Source organism: Hakea prostrata, chromosome 7 (genome assembly GCF_041222555.1).
Source record: "Hakea prostrata isolate BN-2017 chromosome 7, UWA_Hpros_2, whole genome shotgun sequence".
NCBI classification, from domain to species: Eukaryota; Viridiplantae; Streptophyta; class Magnoliopsida; order Proteales; family Proteaceae; genus Hakea; species Hakea prostrata.
In genome coordinates, this window is record NC_142606.1 from 40,954,646 (window position 1) to 40,977,745 (window position 23,100).

The 23,100-nt window shown below is 36.5% G+C and overlaps 1 protein-coding gene across 1 annotated transcript in view; it reads left to right on the forward strand.

Annotated features, from left to right (window-relative positions):
* The first annotated feature begins 1,458 nt into the window (after positions 1-1,458).
* Positions 1,459-23,100, forward strand: part of LOC149011166 (uncharacterized) — a 74,920-nt gene continuing 53,278 nt past the window's right edge. The window contains exons 1-4 of the mRNA XM_089160771.1: positions 1,459-1,773; positions 1,939-2,100; positions 12,631-12,785; positions 12,888-13,086. Coding sequence (XP_089016897.1) covers positions 13,032-13,086 — 55 coding nt within the window. The 5' untranslated portion in view covers positions 1,459-1,773; positions 1,939-2,100; positions 12,631-12,785; positions 12,888-13,031. The remainder of the gene's footprint in view (positions 1,774-1,938; positions 2,101-12,630; positions 12,786-12,887; positions 13,087-23,100) is intronic.

Consider the following 23,100-nt stretch of genomic DNA (forward strand, 5'->3'; position numbering starts at 1 on the left):
GCCTAAGTCTAATGGTAGGATAGTATTTAGGAGCAATGGTTTACTTATAACTATCCTAAAAAACTTTGTCTATTTGCTGTGGATAACTTCTGCTAGTTAACAAAATCCTTTTGATGTTTTTAGTTCTTCCCCAATAAATAAAAAATAGGGAAAAAAGAAGAAGCATATATTAAAAATTTAAAAAAAAAAAAAGTAAAGAAAACTGAGCCCCACATTTAAATGGTTGGTGTTACCGTGTTACTGTACTTTCCAGTTGCCTATTTGGGGCTTTGTGTGGGGACCTCAAAAGTTTCCAAACCCGTCTAAAAACTAGTAAATTTGAATTCACCTATGAATAAAAGCCTCACTTGAGCTGGCCAATTAGTACAAGAGGATAGAAATGCTCTTTTTCACTTTTAAAAACTGACTCCACAATCAAGCTAACTCCAGTCTTCCCACCATGGGGGTATGTAAAGGGGCTATAAGTAGCCAAATTATAAGTCCAAGTCTAACTAGAACAAAAAAACCAAATAAAAAAAACATCACACTAACATTCCATTAATAAAGGTGTTGTTTCATAATCACATACTAGGGAAAGAAAAATACCCTAACTTAAGTTACCCATTAAAACTAACTTAATTTGAACCCATGTTAAGTTCTTTCAAACTCTATAACATAAAAATGCAGTCTTGAGGTGATCCCTTTGTGGGTACATTTGCTATCAATTCCTGATGAGTACTTTCACTCTATTGCAATTACTTATGCTACTAAGCATGTTTGTTAGCTAGTACTGTGAATGTTTTGCAACAAGATAAAACGGAGGACTAGTTTTTCTAAGTGCCCTTCTTGGGAAGAAATATGTGTGTATAAGACCTTTCCAATCAAAACCGAATCGAGCTAAATATAATATTGTTTTTCAAAACCAAACCAAACCACATTATTTAAGTTTGATTTTAAGTGTCTATTTCAATTCGGTTATGAATTGGCATGTGTTGGATTCACTAAAGCTGGGTTTGTTTGTTGGAATAAACGTGGGGTGGGAAAAAAACGGTGAGAAAATTATTGAAAAAGTAAAATTTTCATTTAAATCCTAAAAATGTAGTTTGTTTGATTGTTTGGGGTGAAAAAACTAAAGAATATAAGAAAATTTGTCTGGTTAGGTGGCAAAACAACTTTCCCACCTCAAGCTTTTTCAAAACCTCACAAAATGTGTTGGACTTTATGAAAAAGTAAAAAGTAAAACCCATAATTAACATTTTTTTACAAAATTCCTTCATATTTTTCTTTTTTGCTCACCACACTACATATAGGGCCTACATATTTTTTTCCCCACCTCACCTTTAGAAACAAACAGAGCCCCAGGCAAGCCTATACTTCACGCATCACAACTAAGGCTCTCGGGTTTGGGAAATTTATTAGGTCCATGGTCCATTGGACATCTATTTCCTTCTAGATGTGTAACTTGTTAGAAATGATATTGGTCCCTGGGTTTGTGGGTTACTACATTCTTCCCGCCAAAATGAATGTCTTACGGTTCATGGCCCAATTTTTCCCGCCAACAAAAATTCTATTATCATTCTTAGATTCGCTCTATGATGTTCTGATTGTTCTTTCTTTCCTAGTACACACAGAAGGATTTTGATTCAAACGCTGAAGAAGGTGAGCTCTTGATCTAGCAGATCACATCTCCGTTCTTTTCTTTCGCAAGCTAATCGATATATTGCAGTCATTGCCAAGGATGTACCGATAAAATTCGCTGATGTGAATGGCGAATCCAAATGCCGCAATATCCTCGTAAGTCTCCCGATCCAAAATGAGATTCCGTACACATGTGTTCGACGTCTTTCTTTGCTCCTCAGCTACAGTTCTCCAGCCATAGAAATCGATCTTGAGTTCTTAAACCCTAATAGTATTGTTTTCTTATTTCTTCCCTGTTCCCTCACCGGTAATGGGTTACAGAAAATATTCGGCGATATCTTCGACATTTTCATGTCAAAAACAGCTAAGGGATTACCGGATTAGCACCGTGATATTCTGATGGCACAAAATGGAGGCGGGGGCTGAGAATGCAGATGGTTCAGGTTCGATCTAGAGGATGTCCACTGAGATTAAGCGCTGCGAGTAAGTAGATAGACACAGCCCTTTCTTTAACTCATTATTTATGGGGAAGAAATCGTTAGTAACTATGATATATTAATAATTTATTGTTGGCGTTTGATAGTTTAGTGCTATGTAATATTGTATTTTGATATATTTATTATGACCTAAAAACGTTGTGGCTGATTTTTTGACGAAATCAGCGGCAAAGACCTGCTTCAATTTAATCTTGGTCGGTAGTGATTGTTCAATAGATTGAGGAGGATGCAATGGGTCAAACCCAGTTTGGATTCTCTGACTAGGTGGATGGTGAATGTAGCTCTTTGTTTGTGGACGAATTGATTGTTGAGGTATTTGAGTCATATTCAACTTATGTACCCTAACATTGATTTCGTATATGTAACCCAATTGTACATTCTATTTTATATTTTAATACAACTAATCTTTTACCTGAAATGCTATCTAGTCTTGTAGAGTCATTTATATCAGGTTAGACTGTTGGCAGGAGATGTGGAAAACAAAACCTTCCAACTTTTGCAAGTAAAAGATGTGGCGGCTCACAAAGACATGAAAATGAGGAAATCATAGTCTGCAGCACATGACACAAACAGAACAGAAATTGAAATAGAACAAGCAAATGCAGAACCAATGGAACACCAGAGTTAACAAAGAGAACGCTTCAAAGTGAAGGAAAAAACCAGGAGCAACTTGAAAATTATTTGCTTAATTCAAGTAAGCATTATAATGTTTCACCCATCAACTTTATGTAAAATTGTGAGATTCATAACAAGGTTGAGGTAAAGAAAGAATCCTGGAGACTTCGTAATGTTACCTTACAGATCAATAAGATGCTACTCGTCATTCATTTGAAAAAAAGAGAGATGTGTTTGCTTGTGTCTAAAAATGCTAAGCAAGTGCACGTGTCACAATCAAGTAGTAAATAATAAGTAGAGTATTGATCCCACGGAGAATTTTATCGTTAACTATCAATGTAAAAGGAAGGCTAATTTAAACAAGATTAACAAAATTACTTTGTGAATAATCAATTAAATAAACAAAGGATAGGTAAATTAAACTAAAGATACTAAATGGAAAAAATGCAATAGAAAGAACTATAAGAAGTGGTATGAATGTTGGGAATCAATTTCCCCTCCCCGAATTTGGGCTGTGGATGCTACAACCTTTAGCACAAGGCATATCAAAGAACCTGGAACAAAATTGTATACAGATATCTTCCAATCCACACATATACTAACATCCTATTCCAAAACTCTTATATTCCTATGGAGAATTGAATTGAGAATGCAAGTTGCGCCCGATTTCCAATAATGATTACGTGAAGCAGGTGAGTATTCCAACCTTACCCACTAATTAGTTAAACCCACATAAGGATTAAGCTAATTCACGCTATTCAACATGATCTAGCTCTAATTAACTTTCCAATTAACTAAAACCACAACATTCACTCACAAATGGTCAATCAATAAATGACATTATTAAAAACGCATATGGTGAATACATTGATAATAAACTATGCTACAACAAACTGGATAATTATAGCTCAAATCACAGGTTCGGTTACTCTTATCATCTCAACAAAGTAAAGAGTTAGTTCATATTAAAGTTCAAAAGCAGAGAAATAAATGCAGTCATTAACATAGTTCAGTTAGAATATGAAGAAGTAAGAACTATAAAACCAAATAGAAAACTGGGAGATGCTTCCACAATGCTCTAACCTCCTATCTCCAGCTGGTTTTCTTCATGCACGAGCTCCACCTCCGTCTCTTTCTTTTTCTTGTGGTTCTTATCTTTCCTCCTCTTCTCTTTTGTAGCTCATCCACCTCCTTTTCCATTTTCCCAAATTTTCCTTAAGTGATAGGGTAGAGATGGGCTGTAGGATTAGAACATTCCTTTCTGATATCAAAGGTTGAGAACCTTCATGTAGTGACAAGAAGAATGTCCAATTAGTTAGCCATTTTCAGTCATTTCACTAGGTGGTACCACGTGTGTTCAATCTAGGAATATTTTGCTACTGTGATGCTACAACATTTTTACAGCAAGCTAAGAAGATATGTTCTTTGTTCCTCTTTTATGTTTCGAGTCATATCTTCATCCTTAATGATTCTTTTTCTACAATGCCAAGAAAAAGAAGGCTGATCAAATCCATCCATTAATTCAAGAGAAATTCATGCATGAATGACATAAAAGACCTTTACAAGATTTAAAACACTAAGTCTCACTAAAACGAAATTTAATGACAACTAACACTAAAACAAAGATAAAATACTTTTGAATCAAGTTATCTCAAGTATAAAATTACTAGAATTAACTCTATTTCATAGAGTTATCAAGATGCTACTCCTCTACCTAGTAGGTTTTGTATGGTAACGTTCAAAAAGATTGTTTTTGTTGTTTTTCAATGTCTGGAATAGAATCATGCCAAATTGTGTATGGGTGTTTCAAATTTTTTTTAAATTTTTTTTGGATTATCTGTCATGAACCAACTGTTTAGCATACTTGAGCCTTATTATAGAAACATCAAATTTGTTGTTTCTTCCATGAAGAAATGTTTTCTCTTAAAATTGTCGGGTGCAAGATGTAAGTTCTCATAAAGGAAAATAGTCATTTGTATAGAAAACATAAGTTAATCTTAGAAGGATTTGTGTTTCTTTTGTTGTTACAGAAACACTATTCTTTGAAGTGTTACATATAAAAATTTAGGACACAAATATGAAAATGATACAAATAGAAAATCTGTGCGACCTAGAAACCATAAAAAAAGATAGAATCCTTACCATACAAACCTTAATAGCCCAAAGAAAATACATCACTAAAATTTGAAGAAACTAATTGAAGACAAACTATGCTTTGGTGAACCAGCTGAACGAGGCTATAAAGTGTTCTAAAATTTTCTCCCAATATTTCAAAAACTTTTTTCTTCTTAACATCTCTACCAAGTTAAAATATTATTTTTTTACGTTTGTTATTTTCTTTCTCTCTTTAGAAAAAGAGATTACACATTCTGCTGATAGCAATTCTTTATACGACTAAAAAAAAAAAAACTATGAAATCAAGATAATGTTTGCCAACTCCTTTGGCAATTGACCTTCTTATGGGCTGGACCCAACACAGACACTCGTCAAACTGTGCATGGGACTTAATCCAACAATGTCTAACATTAACAAACTCCTTCCCACTCCCACGTAGAGGACTTTCCCATTTTGATGTCTCACATGGTATCATGTTTGCCAAATATCTTCATAGTTCATACTTCTCTTTCGACACTCTTTACTTCATCATATCTAATGGATTCCGATCATTGTGAATCTTGTTGTTCTTTATCAATTTACTTTGAAGTTTCAAGAACAGCTTGGATCCAATGTTACCAGACCACAATGTGTTGGTCTTTACATGGAATGTAACATTCTTGCTCGTATCAACAATACTTTAAGATGGTTGAACTACCAAAAGCTCGAATTGCTGAATGGAGGAATCTTGGTTCTTTGGATAACAAGACCTAGGTTGAGCTACCAAAAGGTCAAAAGGCTTAATTTGAAGAACTAATGAGTTTCCTAACCTGAAAATGAAGATGGAAAGAAGAAAAATTACAAGGCAAGATTAATTTTCAAACTATTTTGATATAAAAGGTGTGGATATTACTGAAATATATTCGCAAGATTTTTGGTTAGCCTTTTGTTTAGACTTGGAGTTCATTGAAGAGTTGGATGTGAAAACAACTTTCTCTTATAAAGATTTGAAGGAAGAAATTACATGGAGAAATCAAAGGGGTTCCTTTTAAAAAGCATGGAGCATCTGGTATGCAAGATAAAGAAGAGATTGTACAAACTAAACAAGCACAGCAGCAATGATATATAAAGTTTGATTCCTTTAGGATGAGAAATAGTTTTGGTAGAACCATTGTTGACTATTATATCGACCTTAAAAAAATGTTTAGGTTCTCCCTTTTTTGTTCTCTTGTTATATTTTGATGATCTGCTCATTGTTGGTCAAAATGCTAATTTGATTTGTCTAGTTAAAAGCAATTTGAACAAGGTCTTTGAGATGAAGTATCTAAATGTTACTAAACAAATCTTGGTATGGCAGTCAACAAAGACGTGGAAATAAGAAATTGTGGCTATCACTAGAAAAGTAAATTTAGAAAATACTTCATAGATTCTACATAAGAGCCAAGCCGTGAGTACATGATTAACTAGCCATTTTAGGTTGATTATTAAGTTATCATCAACTAAAATTAAAGAAAAGAAAAAGAACATGGAAAATATCCAATAAGCCTAGTTGATGGAGTTTAACATATGCTATTATATGTACTAGATTTGATATAGTATATGCAATTGGTGTTGTTAGCATTCACTTAACAAATCTAGGTAAACAACATTGGGCAGCTGTAAAATGAGCTCTAAAGCTAATAAGAGGCACATCTGATATTTCTTTATGTTTTGGAAATTCATCATTTATGATGGATGCCATATAGATTCTATCATGGCTAGAGAACTTGACAATAAAGAAGTCTACTTTAGGTTACTTGCTTATTTTTGCTGGGGGGAATCATCTCTTTACATTTGAAGCTGCAAAAATGTATTGCACTATTAATTGCAAAGGTAAAATAAATTGTCACCACAGAAGTTTCAAAGTACATATTATGATTGAAGACTTTTCTTTATGACTTTGGGTTTGAAAGAAAGTGAGTTACTATTGAGTAAGAAAGCAACATTCCAGTTAAAGCACGTTGAGGTTCAACCAAAAAGCCAAGGCACATCAATGTCCAGTGCCATTGGATTAAAGAAGTTTTTTGAAGTAGGATAACGAAGAATAACAAAATTATGTTGATTAGAGTCCACCGTATATGATGGCAAAGTAAGTGCCAAAGAGAAGGATTAATAACACAGAATTTTGGTAGGCGTGAATGCAGTATGAGCATTTAGCATGGGGGTATCCTCTTCATAGGAGTAGGGTGATATTTTGTTGGGTGTTGGACCTTGTTGGGTTCCAATCTCATTTGCTGTTTGATGGGTATATGTAGTCATGTGCCATATGAGTTGACAAGCACTACAATGGTTTGGTGGTCTTTGTATTCATAGAAATGTCACTATATGTAGGATCTGTAGTGGGTCTTTCTGATGATTGTAAAGTGATTAGGTTAGAGAAGAAGAATAGTTTAGTTTGATAGTGAAGTCAAGAGGAGATTGTTGAAGTTCTTGGAGAAGTACAGAATTTTTGAAAAGGTTTATTCTCACGGTTGGTCATTCTTGAAGCTATTTGCGTCATGTTTCTATGGTCTTATTTTGCCCATTGAATTTGTATGTTAGATTGATTTCTTTGAGCTTAGAAGATAAATTTTACTGGGGGGGGTATTATGAGGATGAACAGTAACATCTTGTTCATGTTGAGATGATATTATAAGCCTTCAATCACAAGTTGTTTTTTCTTTTCAGTTTTCTTTTTAATCCCAAATTTTGGGAATAAACTTGAGAGGTGAAACATTTTAATCCTTATTTGATTTTAGTGGATTGCTTTCTTCTTATCTTTCGCATCGCTTTGACGGGTTTTCCATGTTAAATCCTGTGCTGTTTCAGTTTTGTGTTCACTTGTTCCATTTCTTTCTCTTTCTTTCCTTTTTAAATTTCTGTTTTGCATCTTGTCTTGCATATGATTTTGCAAGGACAGGAATTTGTCTCTTCCCAAGATGGGCTTAACTGAGTTGACTTCTACAAAGGTTCTCATTGCTTTATTCATAAAAGGAATCACACTAGTTTATTGTTTTGTTTGTTAGATGCACAAGGAGAATCCTTCAAAAGAAAAAAGCACCATGTCCTTCATTTTGGAGCAATTATATGATATGCTACTTTCGCTGAATTTGTTTTATCTTGTACCAAACTGAGTTATATGTAAATCTTCTTGTAAAGAAGACCCATTTACCATTCAGATGTTTATCCATTGATGCAAGTAGTGGTGTATTCATGTGAAGAATGTGGCTTTGAAATCTGCTAGGTGATTATTTGTAGCTGCACTGAAGTGCATTTTAGCATCATCTTACACAATGACTGTTGAATAATTCATGCCTTTGGTTTTGAGCCCATCCAACTATGTCAAATCAACAAAGTGAAAGGGAATCTCATCTTCAGTTAAGGCTTCAAATTTTTTAGGCACTGCATCCTCTTTCTGTTCCATAAAGCTTTGAATTCATGCGAAGCTAAGTAAATCAGAAGTTCATCTACATGGTTTTAAAGTCAAAAAGTTATCTGTGATTGATATTTCTTTTCTTACAATGTCATGCATCTAGTATTCTTTGTTCTTCTTTTACACAAAACCACTAAAGCGAAATTTATTCATGTAGAAATCGAAGAATAAACCGAACATGTTCCAAACGCTTATGATGAACCCAACAGCCACTCCTTGTAGAGGAGAACCCCCTAGGAAGAACAATATTGATGGACTCTCTTTCTTCATTATCTCTTGCATTGGTTTAGATGCCTTTTAAGTTTTACCCTAAAAAAAAGATAGATGCTTCTCAAGTTTACTGTCAACAATAGATTAACATAGAATTTTGGATTTAAATTGCCTTCTTAAGAGAATAACAATTTGAACGCTATTATATTACCTGCTTGGAAGATTTAATTTGCTTCCCCCAACCCCTAAGTTTCCCTGATTAAATGATGCTTATTTGATTTGCCTCTTCATTTTCCTTTTACTCTTTTTCTCTTTCTGGTATTGACCAAGTACCACAAGTGATGTTGGATTACCAGGAGTTTTCTTCCTTCTCCCTATATAGGTTATAGTGATATGCAATCTGTTTGGTTGTAGATACTTACTAGGAGGCCCATATACCTGTGACCCATTTCAAGGGAAAAATATGAGGACTGAAAAGGTGAATCAGTAGAAAATAAACAAGGCAATAGATAGTAGAACACGTAAAACCAAAGAAACAGATAAAAATACATGTATTTATGTCTTTATTCTAATGCATGTCAGGAATGCTAGTCCAAGAAAACAATCGGCAGATATCAAAACAGGATCAAGTTGACCTAGCTTATGTCAAAGACACACAGCCACTCGTGGTCTGCTCTGTCCAAACCAAGTGTCCAGCATCACAACCCTGAAAAAACAAGAAAGCAATAAGTGGAACGTCCATATGCTGTTAAGATAGGGGATACCTTGGCATTGGTTGTTTAGGTCTCTTCGCATCCAAGGCCCTTTCAACACCTTTGGTTGTCCATAAGCTTTGACTTCTATGGCTGAGATAATGTTGCACATATGTTCTTATCTTACTGTAGAAATATTGCTGTATCATACTTAGTGCAAAAACATCTAGTCATCTATAATAATTTTCGCATGAGCTGTGAATTGAGTCAGAAAATATAATAATATAGTCATAAGGTTAAGCTGGATTTAATGGGAAACATGATCATGTGCTTTAATTTTTACTGAAAGAAAAATGGTAAATATCCAAGGATCCTTTAATATGTTTTAATTGTTCATGTTTTCTGAATGATTTCTGGATTTAAAAAAAATGAAGAATTTGTTTCAGGTGTTTTGTGTACATGAATATATGTTCTATTGATGAGTTCAACAAAATGGAGGAATTGGATTGGACATCAATCCATTAGGTGATGGAGCAGCTGACACTCAGCAATGCTAAGGCTGGAATTACCACATCTCTCATTGCAATAACTGCTGTTCTGGCTGCTTCAAACCCTGCTTGATATAGACCTACTGTTGTCTTCAATAATTCATCATTTTTCATGCATTTATAAGATAAAGTTTCCACTGCTTTTCAAATTTGTTGGAGATTAAATTGGTGCTATTTCCTTTCCTAAGAGTAATTGTGGCTTTCTTTTTCCTGTTGGATATGGACTGATTCTTTTAATTGGTTGGTTTCTGAAAATAAAACTAATTGTTTCCAGAATGGAGACTTTGTTTTTGTGTTGAAGGGGAAGATCTATTGGAGTGATCCAAATGAAAACATTAACCTCCCTTTGGCAATCCTGTCACTTTTTGATCTTTCTGGACTGGAAGATATGGGTAGGTAGCAAGTTGTCTGTTGGTTGTGTAAGAATGTAAACCAAAATATAACAGTCCCAAGCATGATGTTCGAGCTCCAGTGAAGTCAGTTAAAAGCCTCAGGCACTAAATCAGATTAGAAACAAGTTCAGAAATTTGAGGGGTTATCTAGGCAAACTAATGTTAGTTAATTCATGTTTTCAACAACTGTACTGAATTTCCTGCTTAAATGTGAACTGCCGAATTGGTTTGAGAGCAATAGAAAAGAATGTATGACTGGCGAAATAATTTCGTTTAAAACTCCTTTTAAACACATATTATTATTATTATTATTTTAAAAAATTCCAGCTTTAGTTTTTGAAATTACATGGATTTGGTCCATGACTCCACTACATGAGAATGTGAATTGGCTACAAACAACAAGGAGCAACTTTGAAAGGAATCTTGTGCTCCACTTTAAATATAGACACTTGATTTCTTGTATAAACTGATGTGAGACAATGGTTTGAATGTACATATTGCTCTTTTTTTGATCCCTTACTAACAAATATAAATGCTTCAAATGCGTACTTTTCTTTTCATTCTTTTTACCTTTCTTGATGTGTTTGACTGCATTTTTGTCTGCCTTATCCGAGCTTTGATCTGTTAAAATGTGTCAGCACTGATATATGGTGTGAATGATGATAGGCTGTAGATAAAGCACTGCTGAAAGTTTTTCCAACTTCTGGTTTTGTGATTAAAAGATATGAAAACAGTTCCAAAATTAGAAACTAAGATTCTGCTAGTCCAACCAGCCACAATCTTTGGGACTCAAATTTGGATCCAACGGAGGTTTACTGGAGGCGATAATTTGCTGTACATTTGGTGCAGTTCTGGTCAGCAGAATGGGAGATGTGAGGGTGGAATCAAATTAAAAAATAAGGTTCTATAGGACAGCGGCCAGCTGTGGAGGTTGAAAATGGAATCAAATGGTCTCTTTGGAGGCCTGATGCAACCCTCAAAAGGGTTCAGTATTTGAAGGAACAGTTGCTGAGTTATGGCCCTTTGATGGCTATCAGTAAAGGAAGGAAACTGGTGCACTGTATGGTCTTCTGGAGATTGTTTATGGTTTGGATCAGCAGCAGCAGACAAGGTGGCCTTTTGGTTCTTCACAGCAGCTACAATAACTTCCGATTTGGAGCTTCTTCGAGGCCTGAATGGGGCACGGCTGCAGGGGATCAATTGCAGCAGCTCTCTTTGTCAGATAGAATCGTGAGATTGCAAGAGTTGGTCACTAACACAGTACTCAAGGGGGGGGGGGGGGGATTGAACTTAAAATAGAAGAAGAGAAGATAGAAGAAAGGGGGCAGATGGATGGCTACCTCAGCTGCTTATCATGGGCTGCAAGTTTGATTTCTCTAAATTCTGTTTACCTTATAGTGAATTTTTGCAAGAAATTGAAACTGCAATTTCAGAATTCGAAAATACTCAGGTGGGGAATGATCTTGTCAACAATTACATAGGAAATAAAGTAGAAAGTAGAAACTATCAAAATTAGAAGCTAAACTGAATTTAGAAACTATGCTTTACAAATCGTGCCAACAATGCAAATTTGAAACTAATATTACGGTAACTGCAGATTGTGCATCATATTCTTTCAGGAATATTCCCACTGAGTTAAATAGGGGCTGTCTTAAAATAATGAGCTGGCCTCTAATGCTTTTTTAAATCTGCCCAGGTTCTACATCACTTGGTTTATGCTTGAGCTATCTGTTCTTCAGTAACTGACATATCAATTTATTTTGATTTTTAACTATATTTTGCTTTTTCAATACTCTTTTGGTGTATGATGATTAGGGTAGCACACTAGCACCTTTGTGTTATGTACAAAAGATGGTATATTTCATTGGCTAGTTTATATCCCCCCAAGTTTTTGTTTAATATCTTGTGTGCTAGACCCAATTTTTGTTTAATATCTTTTGGGCTACTTCTATGCATCTGTATAAGTTCTATGTTAATAAATCAATGCTGATGGAAAAGCAATAAATCATTACATCAGCATGGTTTCAGGATTCAGCACCATTGGTTGCTAAATCACTGATACCAAAACAGCAAGTGAATGTTTTAGGTAAAGTACTACTTTCTTCATACACTCAACAATTTGCAGGGATGGTACTAATCATCTTCTTGTATCATCATGTTCAAGTCCATTATAATATTCTTGACATCCGATAATGGATATGCATCTATCTATACCTTGTGTGCCAAAAGTGTAAAATGCCTACTCCTGCATGGAGAATATAGATTAGATTTAATTTTTGTTTGTGGATTTCTTTTAGCTTATCCAACTGGAAGGTTCACTTTTTGTAGACTTAAATTTGAATAACTTTATAGGAGATAATTGATTTGGCTCAAAAGCTTCTCTTACTATTTTTATGGTACTTTTAATTGAAGTTTTAATTTTATTGGTTAAGGATGAGTGAATACACCTTTGATCTTAGCCTAAATTTCAAAAATAGTTTTCTGATTGAATACATATTTTCCCTTGATTTTCAGGGCATATATCTCTCTGCCACAAGAGTAAACTCTGTGTGTCAAAGGAGCTGGATGAGTACATGCTAAATCCATATTCTGACATTTGCCGGGGGAGGCAGAGCTACTCATGCCTATAAAGTAGTGAGTTCCCTACTCGGTATTCCATGGACACCCACGTAAGTTGTTCTTTTTACTCTTATAAAACTTACTCATCCAAGTATCCAAATGTTTGCTACGGTAAAAGAATGGTGACATTAACAGAAGTAATTGCTGATTAGTTGCCTGCAGGAGCAAGGGTTAGATTTCCAGAAACTGGCTCTAAATGATGAAAATGTGAAGGTTCTCACTGTATTCAGAAGATTGTCAAAGATCTGGTTGGATGATTTCTTTGCTATTGAATTCTTTGAGATGAAGCTGCAAGGATGAACAATTTGGATGTGAGATATGGCTCCTGCACTCGGTTGGATCTCCAAAAAGGTTAGTTGTTGTTTGTACTTCGTAAAAGTAGGGGATTTAATTACAAGAACCAAATTAACCAAGTTCTCTTCAGTTACCTTTACCTTAAATGAGATCCAATCGAGTTGGCTGGTTTAAATTGTTCTTGGTTCAAAGTTTCTTTGGTTACATGGGTGAGTTATCAACTGCTTGCACAGAAGACTGTTCAAGAAGATAACAACTCAGCATCTCATCCACTATATTGTTTATGTTTCACTCCCATCGCAGCTCAACTTAACTCAGCCTTATCATAAGCAAATAGGTTTGGCTGCATGGATTATCTTTCTCCAATCAAATATCTTCAGTTTTTCTCCTGAGTCAATTGAACTTATCCTTGGCTTTTTAACTCATCCATTTGTGTCAAATCACCTTCACACTAGAGCATTCAAAGACCTCCATTGCACATGTAAACGTCTCCTCAAACGGTTTTCTTATGACTTATTTTGTATTGGAACTACTGTTTAGAGAAATATGTTTGATCATACAACACTTTGAATGCACATCTTCACTTCATCTTTCCTATTCTAGGTCTCTGTATAACATCATCCTTTATTCCTTATTTATTTATGATTGGACCTAGTTACCTAAAATTTCACTTTATGATGTCTCTATATGGGGTAGACCTAGGTGCAATGGTAAGGTTGCTCTATTTTTGATCAAGTGGTTTTGAGTTCAAGTTAGTAAATCACCTCTTTGAGAAGTGGGGGTGAGACTCTGCATATTATGACCCTCTTCTTATGAATTATTTAAAAATGAGTACCTCTCCTTAAGTTGAATGTTTAACCCCATGATATCGGATTTTGCTTGGGAGCAGTGCCACTCCTAGCAGCGAACACCTCAATTTTAATATTAAAGCTTGAATTTAATCTTGGACCGTCGTTTTTTTGTATGTGCAACAAATGCTCTTTAGTGGCATTGACTTGGTTTGCTCTGGTTTTAAGTCGGACCGTAGAATTGGTACATTTCGAACCAAATGAATCATAACCATATAAAACGGCATGGTGCCGTTCTATGCACCTGCAAAACGGCACAATGTAGTTTCACTTTTGTGGTCCCACTGATGAAACAACATGATGTCGTTTTGTGCACCTGCGAAATGACACCATGCCGTTTCACTTCTGTGTTCACAGTGATGAGACATGGTGCAATTTCACACACCTGCAAAATGGCACCACGTTGTTTCACTTTTGTGTTCACAGTGATGAAAAGGCATGATGCCGTTTTGTGCACTTGCAAAACGGCACCAATGGCACCATGCCGTTTCACTCCTGTGGTCACAGTGATGAAACAACATGGTGCCTTTTCATGCACCTGCTAAACGGAACCATGCCGTTTCACTTATGTGGTCATAGTCAAGGTTTAAAGTATTGGTATCGAGTATCGTATCGGTCAAGTGAATTTAAGAGACATATTGTCTTGTATCGAGTATTGTATCGTTCTAACTAATGTATTTTATTGTAATTCAATGGAGAGACGTATCGAGATGTATCATATCGGTTGGGTCAAATTGGATACATATAGGCCATATCGTATGGTATCGTGGGATACTTTAAACCTTGGTCACAGTGATGAAACGACATGGTGCCTTTTCATGAACTTGCAAAACGGCATCATGTCGTTTCACTTTTGTGGTCATAGTGATGAAAAGACATGGTGCCTTTTCACACTGATGCAAAATGGTACCATGCTGTTTTAGTTTTTTCATTTTCGTTCACATGGTTCAAAACGAATCGGTTTACGGTTCAAGTTTAAGCTAGTAAACTGGTATTGTGCACTTAAAATCTGAATTTTTGCACATGCGCGAAATCCATGGCCAGAATTTAATTTTTCACGACTTTGAATCTTGGCCGTTCGCGTTGGAGTGGCACTGCTCCCAAGCAACAATCCCGAGGGCCTGTTGGACACGAATCAGAGATTTAAACCGACAGAATCAAAATATACCCGGTTGTAAAACAGATCAGAAACAATTCACCACATAACGTGAATATGTAGATTATGGTAAGGGTGAAATCCGAGATTTCAAAAGTTTCATTTCACATCACAAAATCACGTTGATCAAATAACTTTTTAGGATGAATTCATAGATTTCATTCCACAACCAAACATCTAATTTTATAAATTATAATTCCATAGATTTGAAATCTATATATTTGAAATCTTAAACTCATGTAACCAAACAGGCCCTAAGCAATTCTGATCATGCATTTGTAATTCACCACATATAATCTCATGGTTATGTTGCTAGACTTTAACAAATAAGTTGATTTAATTAATTATATGCATCCATGCCGTAGGAGGGTGGTCATTCCCTTCCGCAATTTGATTTTGAGGTTCTCAGTATTACTATAGAAACTGTCACTTGTCATTCATTGAATCCTGTAACTGGGGCCTTAATAGTGAAACAGCCATTATCAAGTTTGCTTGATAGGTGCACCCTTTTCTTTTAAGGTCCAGCTTTGAAATCAGGGGTTAGTGTTAGAAAGTCTCTATCAAGTCAAGATGAGAGCTACAGTGGTACAACATCTAGAACAAGTCTTAGATCACATTAAATGATTCTAGTCTTTCACACCTTCTGGATTAAAACATAAGCAGAATATGCCTTCAGTGAGTAATTTGGGGTATTTCGAATCTGTCTATTATTAAGGTTGCTCACAGCGGCAAATATCCTATGCTCCAAAACTCGCTTGAATCTGCAGCAGCCTGGTTTCGACCTAAGGTTGATGCTTTTTAATGCATCTTAGGATTAGGATTCTTCCTACTAGGACAAATGTAAACAGGACGGGTCAGATCGGCTTATCTGGTCCTGACTCTTGAAATAACCAAGCATCAGTCAAATGCGCAGGACCATCCTGCGAGATTTGAGGTCGTTGGATGCGAGATTTGATCTCGACCAAAATCTCTTTCCGATGGTCCTCTAAATCTTGTAGTAAACCGAGGTCCTACATGTACCGAACCGCTGACGAATAATAGGTACCCCCACCCTAGGCAAAGTTAGCGAGCTGTGTAATAGGCGACCATTTGGTGCGGTTCAGGGGGCACTTCGCTCAACTGCCAGTGCCAGTTAATGCGCAGGACTGAAGCAAGGTCCCTTTTGAAAATATATCCAAATAAATTAGAATTTTGGAGTGGTACGGACCAAGCTAATCGACCAAAGCTCAGATTCGTTGAATTGGGTGGGCCAGGAGTGATGTGGCTGTGAGGAACCCTCGCCAATGTTCTGTGACTTCTGTCTAGCCACTGATACTGTGCATCCCTCTGTCTCACTACTAACTCCCATTTGCCTCGGACTAAATCTTACAATAGAAACTGAGTTTCGGTTTTATTTTGGATGGCTTTACCGGTTATATTCCAACTGTAATTTGATTGTTGAAACCAGAAAGATTCCATCTGTTTTTAAATCTTGCTCCTATTGTTGAGACCGAATGAGATTGTTCACTGATTATACCATGTTATGATAAACATAAGGCCTTGAAGCATGTCTTTATATATATATAAAATTTTTTTGGGGTAAACGGATCATGTCTCTATACAAGGATATTGAAGACACTGTAAAAATAAATCTCATGGAATCTAGTGTATTAGTCTACTAGTTGTGGACCCTACGGTATGTTTCATGTGGTTGGTCCTAAAGTGTAATGGATGTCATTGTAACCTGCGTTCAAATGCTCCACTTCTCTCGTGATATGAAATAATTTGGTCGGTCTCTTGTGTAAGAAATTGTTCAATGGCATTTTAGTAGAGTAATATATGGGAGTCTGTGGAGGAGTGTAGTGTCCAGGTCCGGACATAGTGGTCAAATGACCGCCTTACCCTTATGAAAAGTGGAAATATCCATTTATTTATTTGATGCTTCAACACGTGCAAGGACCATGTTTATCTACATGAAACATTTTTTTCATGTATAATATGCATATCATGGGAGAGGGTTCCTTAAAAGGCAACATGGTCTTATCCTTGTATGGGGAGTCATCAAAGCGTGCAGTATCAGTAAAGTGAGATTTCCGCCTTTCATGGGGGTGAGGCGATTATGTTACACCCCTGTGTTTATACGTATAAACAACACTACTTTTTAATAACTATATTTATAAAGAGCAATAGTTTAGAGTTCATATCCTCTATATGTTAGGATAGAGGTTTGTGTTTCTTTCATATCTTTCTATCATATATTATAAGAAAATTTTTTGTGGGATTTTGATAAAATGAATTAGAAAGGGGACTTCAGTAGATCCTATGTAAATCTCTTTTTTAATATATGGTAGAAGGTGTTAGGGAAGCAGGGATCTTTATCCTAACCAGACTCTAGTTAACTCCTCTAACTCGAAATAGGTTTTTTCTTCATTTACTAGTGTAGTTGTATGGAGAGTGTGGTGACTAATCCAGGCAGGTAGATGTGAAGGAGAAGAAAAGGTTCCTAGCCGTTATTTTCAAAAATCTTTGGAGGGTACACCTCAACTTTTTGAAGGGAATTTCATGAGATTGTGAATTCACAACTAGCCCGAATGAATTTTCTAATTTGTTTTCCTCGATATGTCATAAAACTATTTCCAGCGATTTTGTTTCTTCTTGGAAAAAACCCCATGCGGCACAAGTCCCATATTCCCACATGTATCGGGCCCATTTGCCTAACAAAATACCGAAACCTCGTTTCTGAACCATTTTATCCTTCACGCTTCTGATATGGTATCATATCGGTGTCGGATAAAGACGATGCGGATACAGGTAATCTGATGCAGAAATTGATATAGGAATGCCTCGATTTTTGGTATTGGTTACCACTTCTTTTCCTAATAAGTACAAATTGTTATTATTTATTATATAATTACCATTAGAAGGCTTTTTCAAGGGGAGTGGGTATAAAGAGGTTTCGAAAACGGCTTGGACAGTCTCGCCTTCTCTCTCTCCATTCTCTTTTCTCTTTCTGGACGGGAAAACCAAAAAAGAGAGGAATAGAGGAAGAACAAAGAGAAGCAGAGCTTCCTTCCAATCTCATTTCATCACCCTCAATATCTCTCACGACGCTTTCAACCTGATTTATTTCTGAAGGCAATCCTGCATTTTATTGATCCATACTCAACGTCAACCACCAATTCACAAATCTTACGCGGAGTGTCATTAACTCTCTGAAAGTGCATATTTCTTCGACTTGGAACCGACTCCATGAAGATATTTCAGTTTCAATTGGAGAAAAACTCCGTTTGATATATTGGGTTGGGTCTTTGCATATTTGGGAGTGGATCTCAGATTGTTTTGCTAGTCCCTTTCCTCCTTTCTCTGATAAATTTATTATTGTTGGAACTGGTTCGAGATAAGAGGTTGAAATTGGGTTCGCGTTGTGGACGAGTAACGCAATATGCACTCCGAATTGTTAGGGTTTTGGAATTGTAAAGACGAGTTGCAGTTTACCGCCAATTACCCATCTGGTTAGCATTCTTGGAGCATCACAAGGTTTGAGTTTGATTTGGCATTGTGTTTTTCTTTATTGTTTCCTCCTTTCTCCTTCTTGTGGTTGATTTTTATAGTAATGTGAATTTTTTTTCTCAATTTTCTCAGAATACTTCTATTGAAACGCAAAAATGTGTTTATTATAGTCGCATGAATTGTTAATGAATCTTGTTAATGCTTTTAATTGTTTGGATTTGGCTCCTTAGGATTGGATTTATTAGTATTGTGTATATTTCCCCTCGATATTTTGAATGCTAATAAAGCTTTAGGTAATTGGATTAAAAATGGTTGGCGATTACTGTATTCTTAGGTTCCTTTATTTTCTTAAGAATTTCTGGTAATTCCATGCCCCTGTAAATTGTTTCAAGATTTCACCAAAATGAGATTGCTCATCACTGGTCTGATGTTCGAAAGACTCTAGCTTGGTCCATTGGGGGATGCAAGAGCCTTGTCATGAATCAGGTGGCATTTGCAAGATACTTTGACAAGCGACAGATGCATAGGCTGCCTTCCATTCATTCCTTTATACTTGAAACTTTCTTGTACTTGATGAAATCCATGTACTTGTCCCCTTGCTCATTTCTTGAGATATCTGTCGTGTGATTGATAAAATCTCAAGTGCACTTGGACCATCATCATATGCAATCTATTTGGATTATGGTCCAAGCATAATGCCATTAATTAGTGCATACTTGCACTCTATGACTATTGAGCCTGGTTGCTTGCTGGTGCAGGGTGGTTGTTAGGTGCCTGGATGAGGCCAAGACTCCCATTTCGCTAGTGTCAAGTTCCACACTTCAGGAAAATATGCACCATTTCTTGTGCTGATTTCAGTTTTTAACCTTTTAAGTAATTTTCTCTGTATTTTCTTTTGATCTTCTTTCCCTTTCATTCCCACCTGGTTTTAACGTTGGTTTGGCTACCTAGACACATAAGGTTACTAGTTGCCTTAGACTTGTTTGGGCATGCCTAGGCAACACCTGGTGATTTGGCCTTACCTAAATAAGGCTTACTCTTCCAAGATCTCTGAATAAGGCTTACTCTTCCAAGATCTCCAAGGCTAGACTAGTTTTGAGGCCCCCAAATCTTGACTTCAGGTACGGTGTATGGGATGGTTCCTGAATGGGCCCCTAATTATGATTGGAGTAGTACGGGGAAGGGGGGAAGGGAGGGGCGGTGGTGGCCAGCCGGGGGAGGGGTTGTGGTGGTTTCCAGTAAGGTATAGGAATATATCTCTTCACCCACCTAAGGTTTGGGTATGGGATGAGACACAAGGTTAGGTTAGTAATTTAACAGCAAGAGGCTATTTTGGTCATTTCATATTGGAGTTAGCTGAGGCTAATTGAGATTGTTAAGTTGTGGGCTAGACGTAATTTGGTTGTGGGTTACACGTAATTTAGGCCATTTAAGGGGCCAACAAGTATTTTGGCCCAACTTAAGTGGGGTACGTGTAAAAAAAAAAACCTTTAAATAATAAATAAACACGTGTCTGAAAAAAATGAAAACTCACGTCTTATATGCCCCTCAGGCGGACAGAATGACATCAAGTATATTCTCAAGTTCATCGTCTTAGGTAAGACATAAGAGAATGATGTAACCCTCCAAAGTCATATGAGTTGAAGGCATATGATGGTTGTGATGTAACCCAACTCTTGGGTTAAGGATTCTTTGAAATAATCTGGTTAGCCTAGAATCTCCTAATCAAACCAGCAAATAGTTAACAAAAATCTAATGGGTGATTTTAGGATAATTGAAAACCTATGGGGAGGATTATGAGTAGATTTGAACGTTGTTAGGGTTTAACAAATTCCCAAGGGATAATTTGGCAGAGTCAGAATCAATTTGGGTTGCAAAAAAAAAAAGCATGGGGTGTGTTTGGTGATACCTAATATTCCTAGGGAAGCCTGCAGTTTGGGTATAGGAGGGTTTAGGGAAGATTGTGGGGATGATTATTGAGAGGAATCAAAAGATGGGGGATTTTTAGGGTTTCTTGGAATGGATCTTGGGCGGTCTTCCTTGGATCTTTGCTCTCTTTCTTTTCTTTTCTTTTCTTTGCTTCTCTGTTTTCTTTCTCTCTTCTTTCTTTTCTGTTTTCAGACTTGCTGCAAGTCAGAAAGAGGGGGAGAGAGAAGGGGCTGAGAGAGAAAGAATGGGGAGAGGGGTGCTGCTGGGTTTTGGGGAGGTGGAAGGGGTCTAGAGGGATGGCAGGGATGGAAGGGGTTTCTTGGAGGCTGTGGTGGGTGGCGAAGGGGATTCCTGGGGCTGCAATGAGAGGGAATGGGTTCTTAGGGCCTGCGCAAGAAAGGATAGAGAGGAGGGTGGGGTGTTGAACTTACTTGAAGGAGCTGCTGTTGAAGATGGAACTACTGTTGGAACTGGGAGATGGCTGCTGAATTTGAAGAAAGAATGCTTGAGATCCGCTGTGGCCCTCCCAAGAAAGCTATGGCTTGTTTTTCCATAAGAGTCTTCAATCTTTATTCAATTCAGTCTAATTTTAACAATGAGGGGAATAGCTTGTTTATAGCCTTACATAAATAAAGATAGGCTTAGATTCTAACTAGGAGTTGGAAACTAACTCGACTATGGTTTCCTTTATGGGTTAGGATACTCCTTACACCTAATTAAATAACAGCCACATAAATAAAAGAACTTAACTTGAAGTAAAAGACCTAATTATTCATAAGGAATCTTTATTTAAATTAGATTCCTAATGGCATTATAAAATAACTCAAACTTGGACTTCAAAATAGAATTGAACAAAAACAAAAATTTTGAAAATAGAATAGTCAATTAATTTAAAAGGGAAAATGACCAAGCTGCCCCTTTAGGGGGGGTTTGGCCAGCCCTAGTTGGGCCATCTTGGTTGGGCCTTGGGGCCCAAACCAGTGTTTTGGCCAGGGGAGGGCCTGTGCTTGCATCAGTTCTCTCCTTGAAAGCATTCATCTCTTGATGAATATGCCAATCATGTGCTCTTGGGTTAATCCTCTGAAAATCTCTAGTGTAAAGTGTAAACTCGTCCTCGCATATTGCAATGGGGAAGAATAGTATATGTGTTGCTGCTAGTACTGCTCCAAGAATGCTTTGGAAAAGTGATAGGACGAGGGATGTAATCTTCAAGTCTAGGAGCCTTCTTTTCAAAGAACCAAGGGGGTATGTTATGGTTGAAAGTGTGGTGGAATTGAATCGGAAGCAAGTTAGGGCTATGGTATTTGAAAGGGTGATGAAGAAGAATCTAGCGTTTCTAATGGTCAGAAAGGCGAGCAACTGCATTGTTAAAGGAAGAGATCAAATTGAAGGAAAGTGAGGGAGGAAATATGATATTGATCTTTTGGGAGGTAGAAGAGAGGAGAGAAAATCAGGTTTGGAAAGTCGATCCTGTTTGCATTGCTTGAGGCCACCGGAACTCTTTAGAAAAAACTTGCATTCTTTACTTGAATGGGAGACGCATTAAAATTTTCCAGACCTTCTAAAATTCCTAATTTAACTTGTAAATGACTCCTAACCACCAAACTCAAAACAGACTTGTAGTTAGTTATTAAATATCCTAATCTAATTCAAATTCTCAATTTATCTACTAATCCCATGCATTGACATTACCCCAATTTATGGGTTTGTATATTAGGCTCACAATAAATCTAAGATTTAGGAACCTTAGTACTATAGAACCTTGCTATGGGCCAAAATAAGTCTTTTGAGGCACAATTTACCCAGTTGGGCGAACTCCACCGAATTACCTAAACTTGGAGAGTTTTAGTTGTATTTTTTAGAAACATTTTTAACTCATAAAGTAAATAATTTCAATGAAAAAGTCACAGCATTCTGCCCAGAAATGAAATTCAACTTGGGCAGCAGAATGCATAAAATGAGGGGCTGAGAAGCATTTACTCTCTCTCTTTTAAATTAGAAAGTGGCAAATAATGTTAAAGTGAGATGCTACTTATATGGAATGTAGTGTATTGTGAACTCTTAAATCAAGAGTGTTCAAATTCAATTTGGTGGTTCGACTCTTATTCAAGAGAGTTTGTAAAGTGGGACTTTAGGCATTCTGCCAACAAATAGTTGGAATTTCCTCTGTCAGTGAGATCTTTAGTTGTTGGTAGTTTTTAGCTCTAACCTAATGGTATTTGTGCTATTGCTGTTGGCTTCTGCTATTGAATTTTTCTTCAGTTTTTACTGGTGGTTTTCTTGAATTCATGGTTTTTTCTGATTTACTATTTTTTAAAATTTTTTTTTTTGTTGTCAGATCTTGATTATCTCTTGGTAATTGATAATGATTTCATTAGAGAGAGATTCAAATTTCTGAAAAATCTAGAAATTAAATCCTGTTTTTAGGTTACAGCTGCATCTCTAGGTGGGTTTGTCATTTTTCTGACTTTTCAGAGGTCGCAGGGTGTGGGTGGCAGTGGTTATATGATATAGAATAACCTATCTAATGCTTGAAATTTAGTGTCAGGGGTTTTGTTTGGCGTGAGACTATTATACCGTACCCATTAGAAACACTAGCAATGGTTGTCTTATTCTTTTGCATATCTTTGAGAGGGTGAGAGCGCCAGT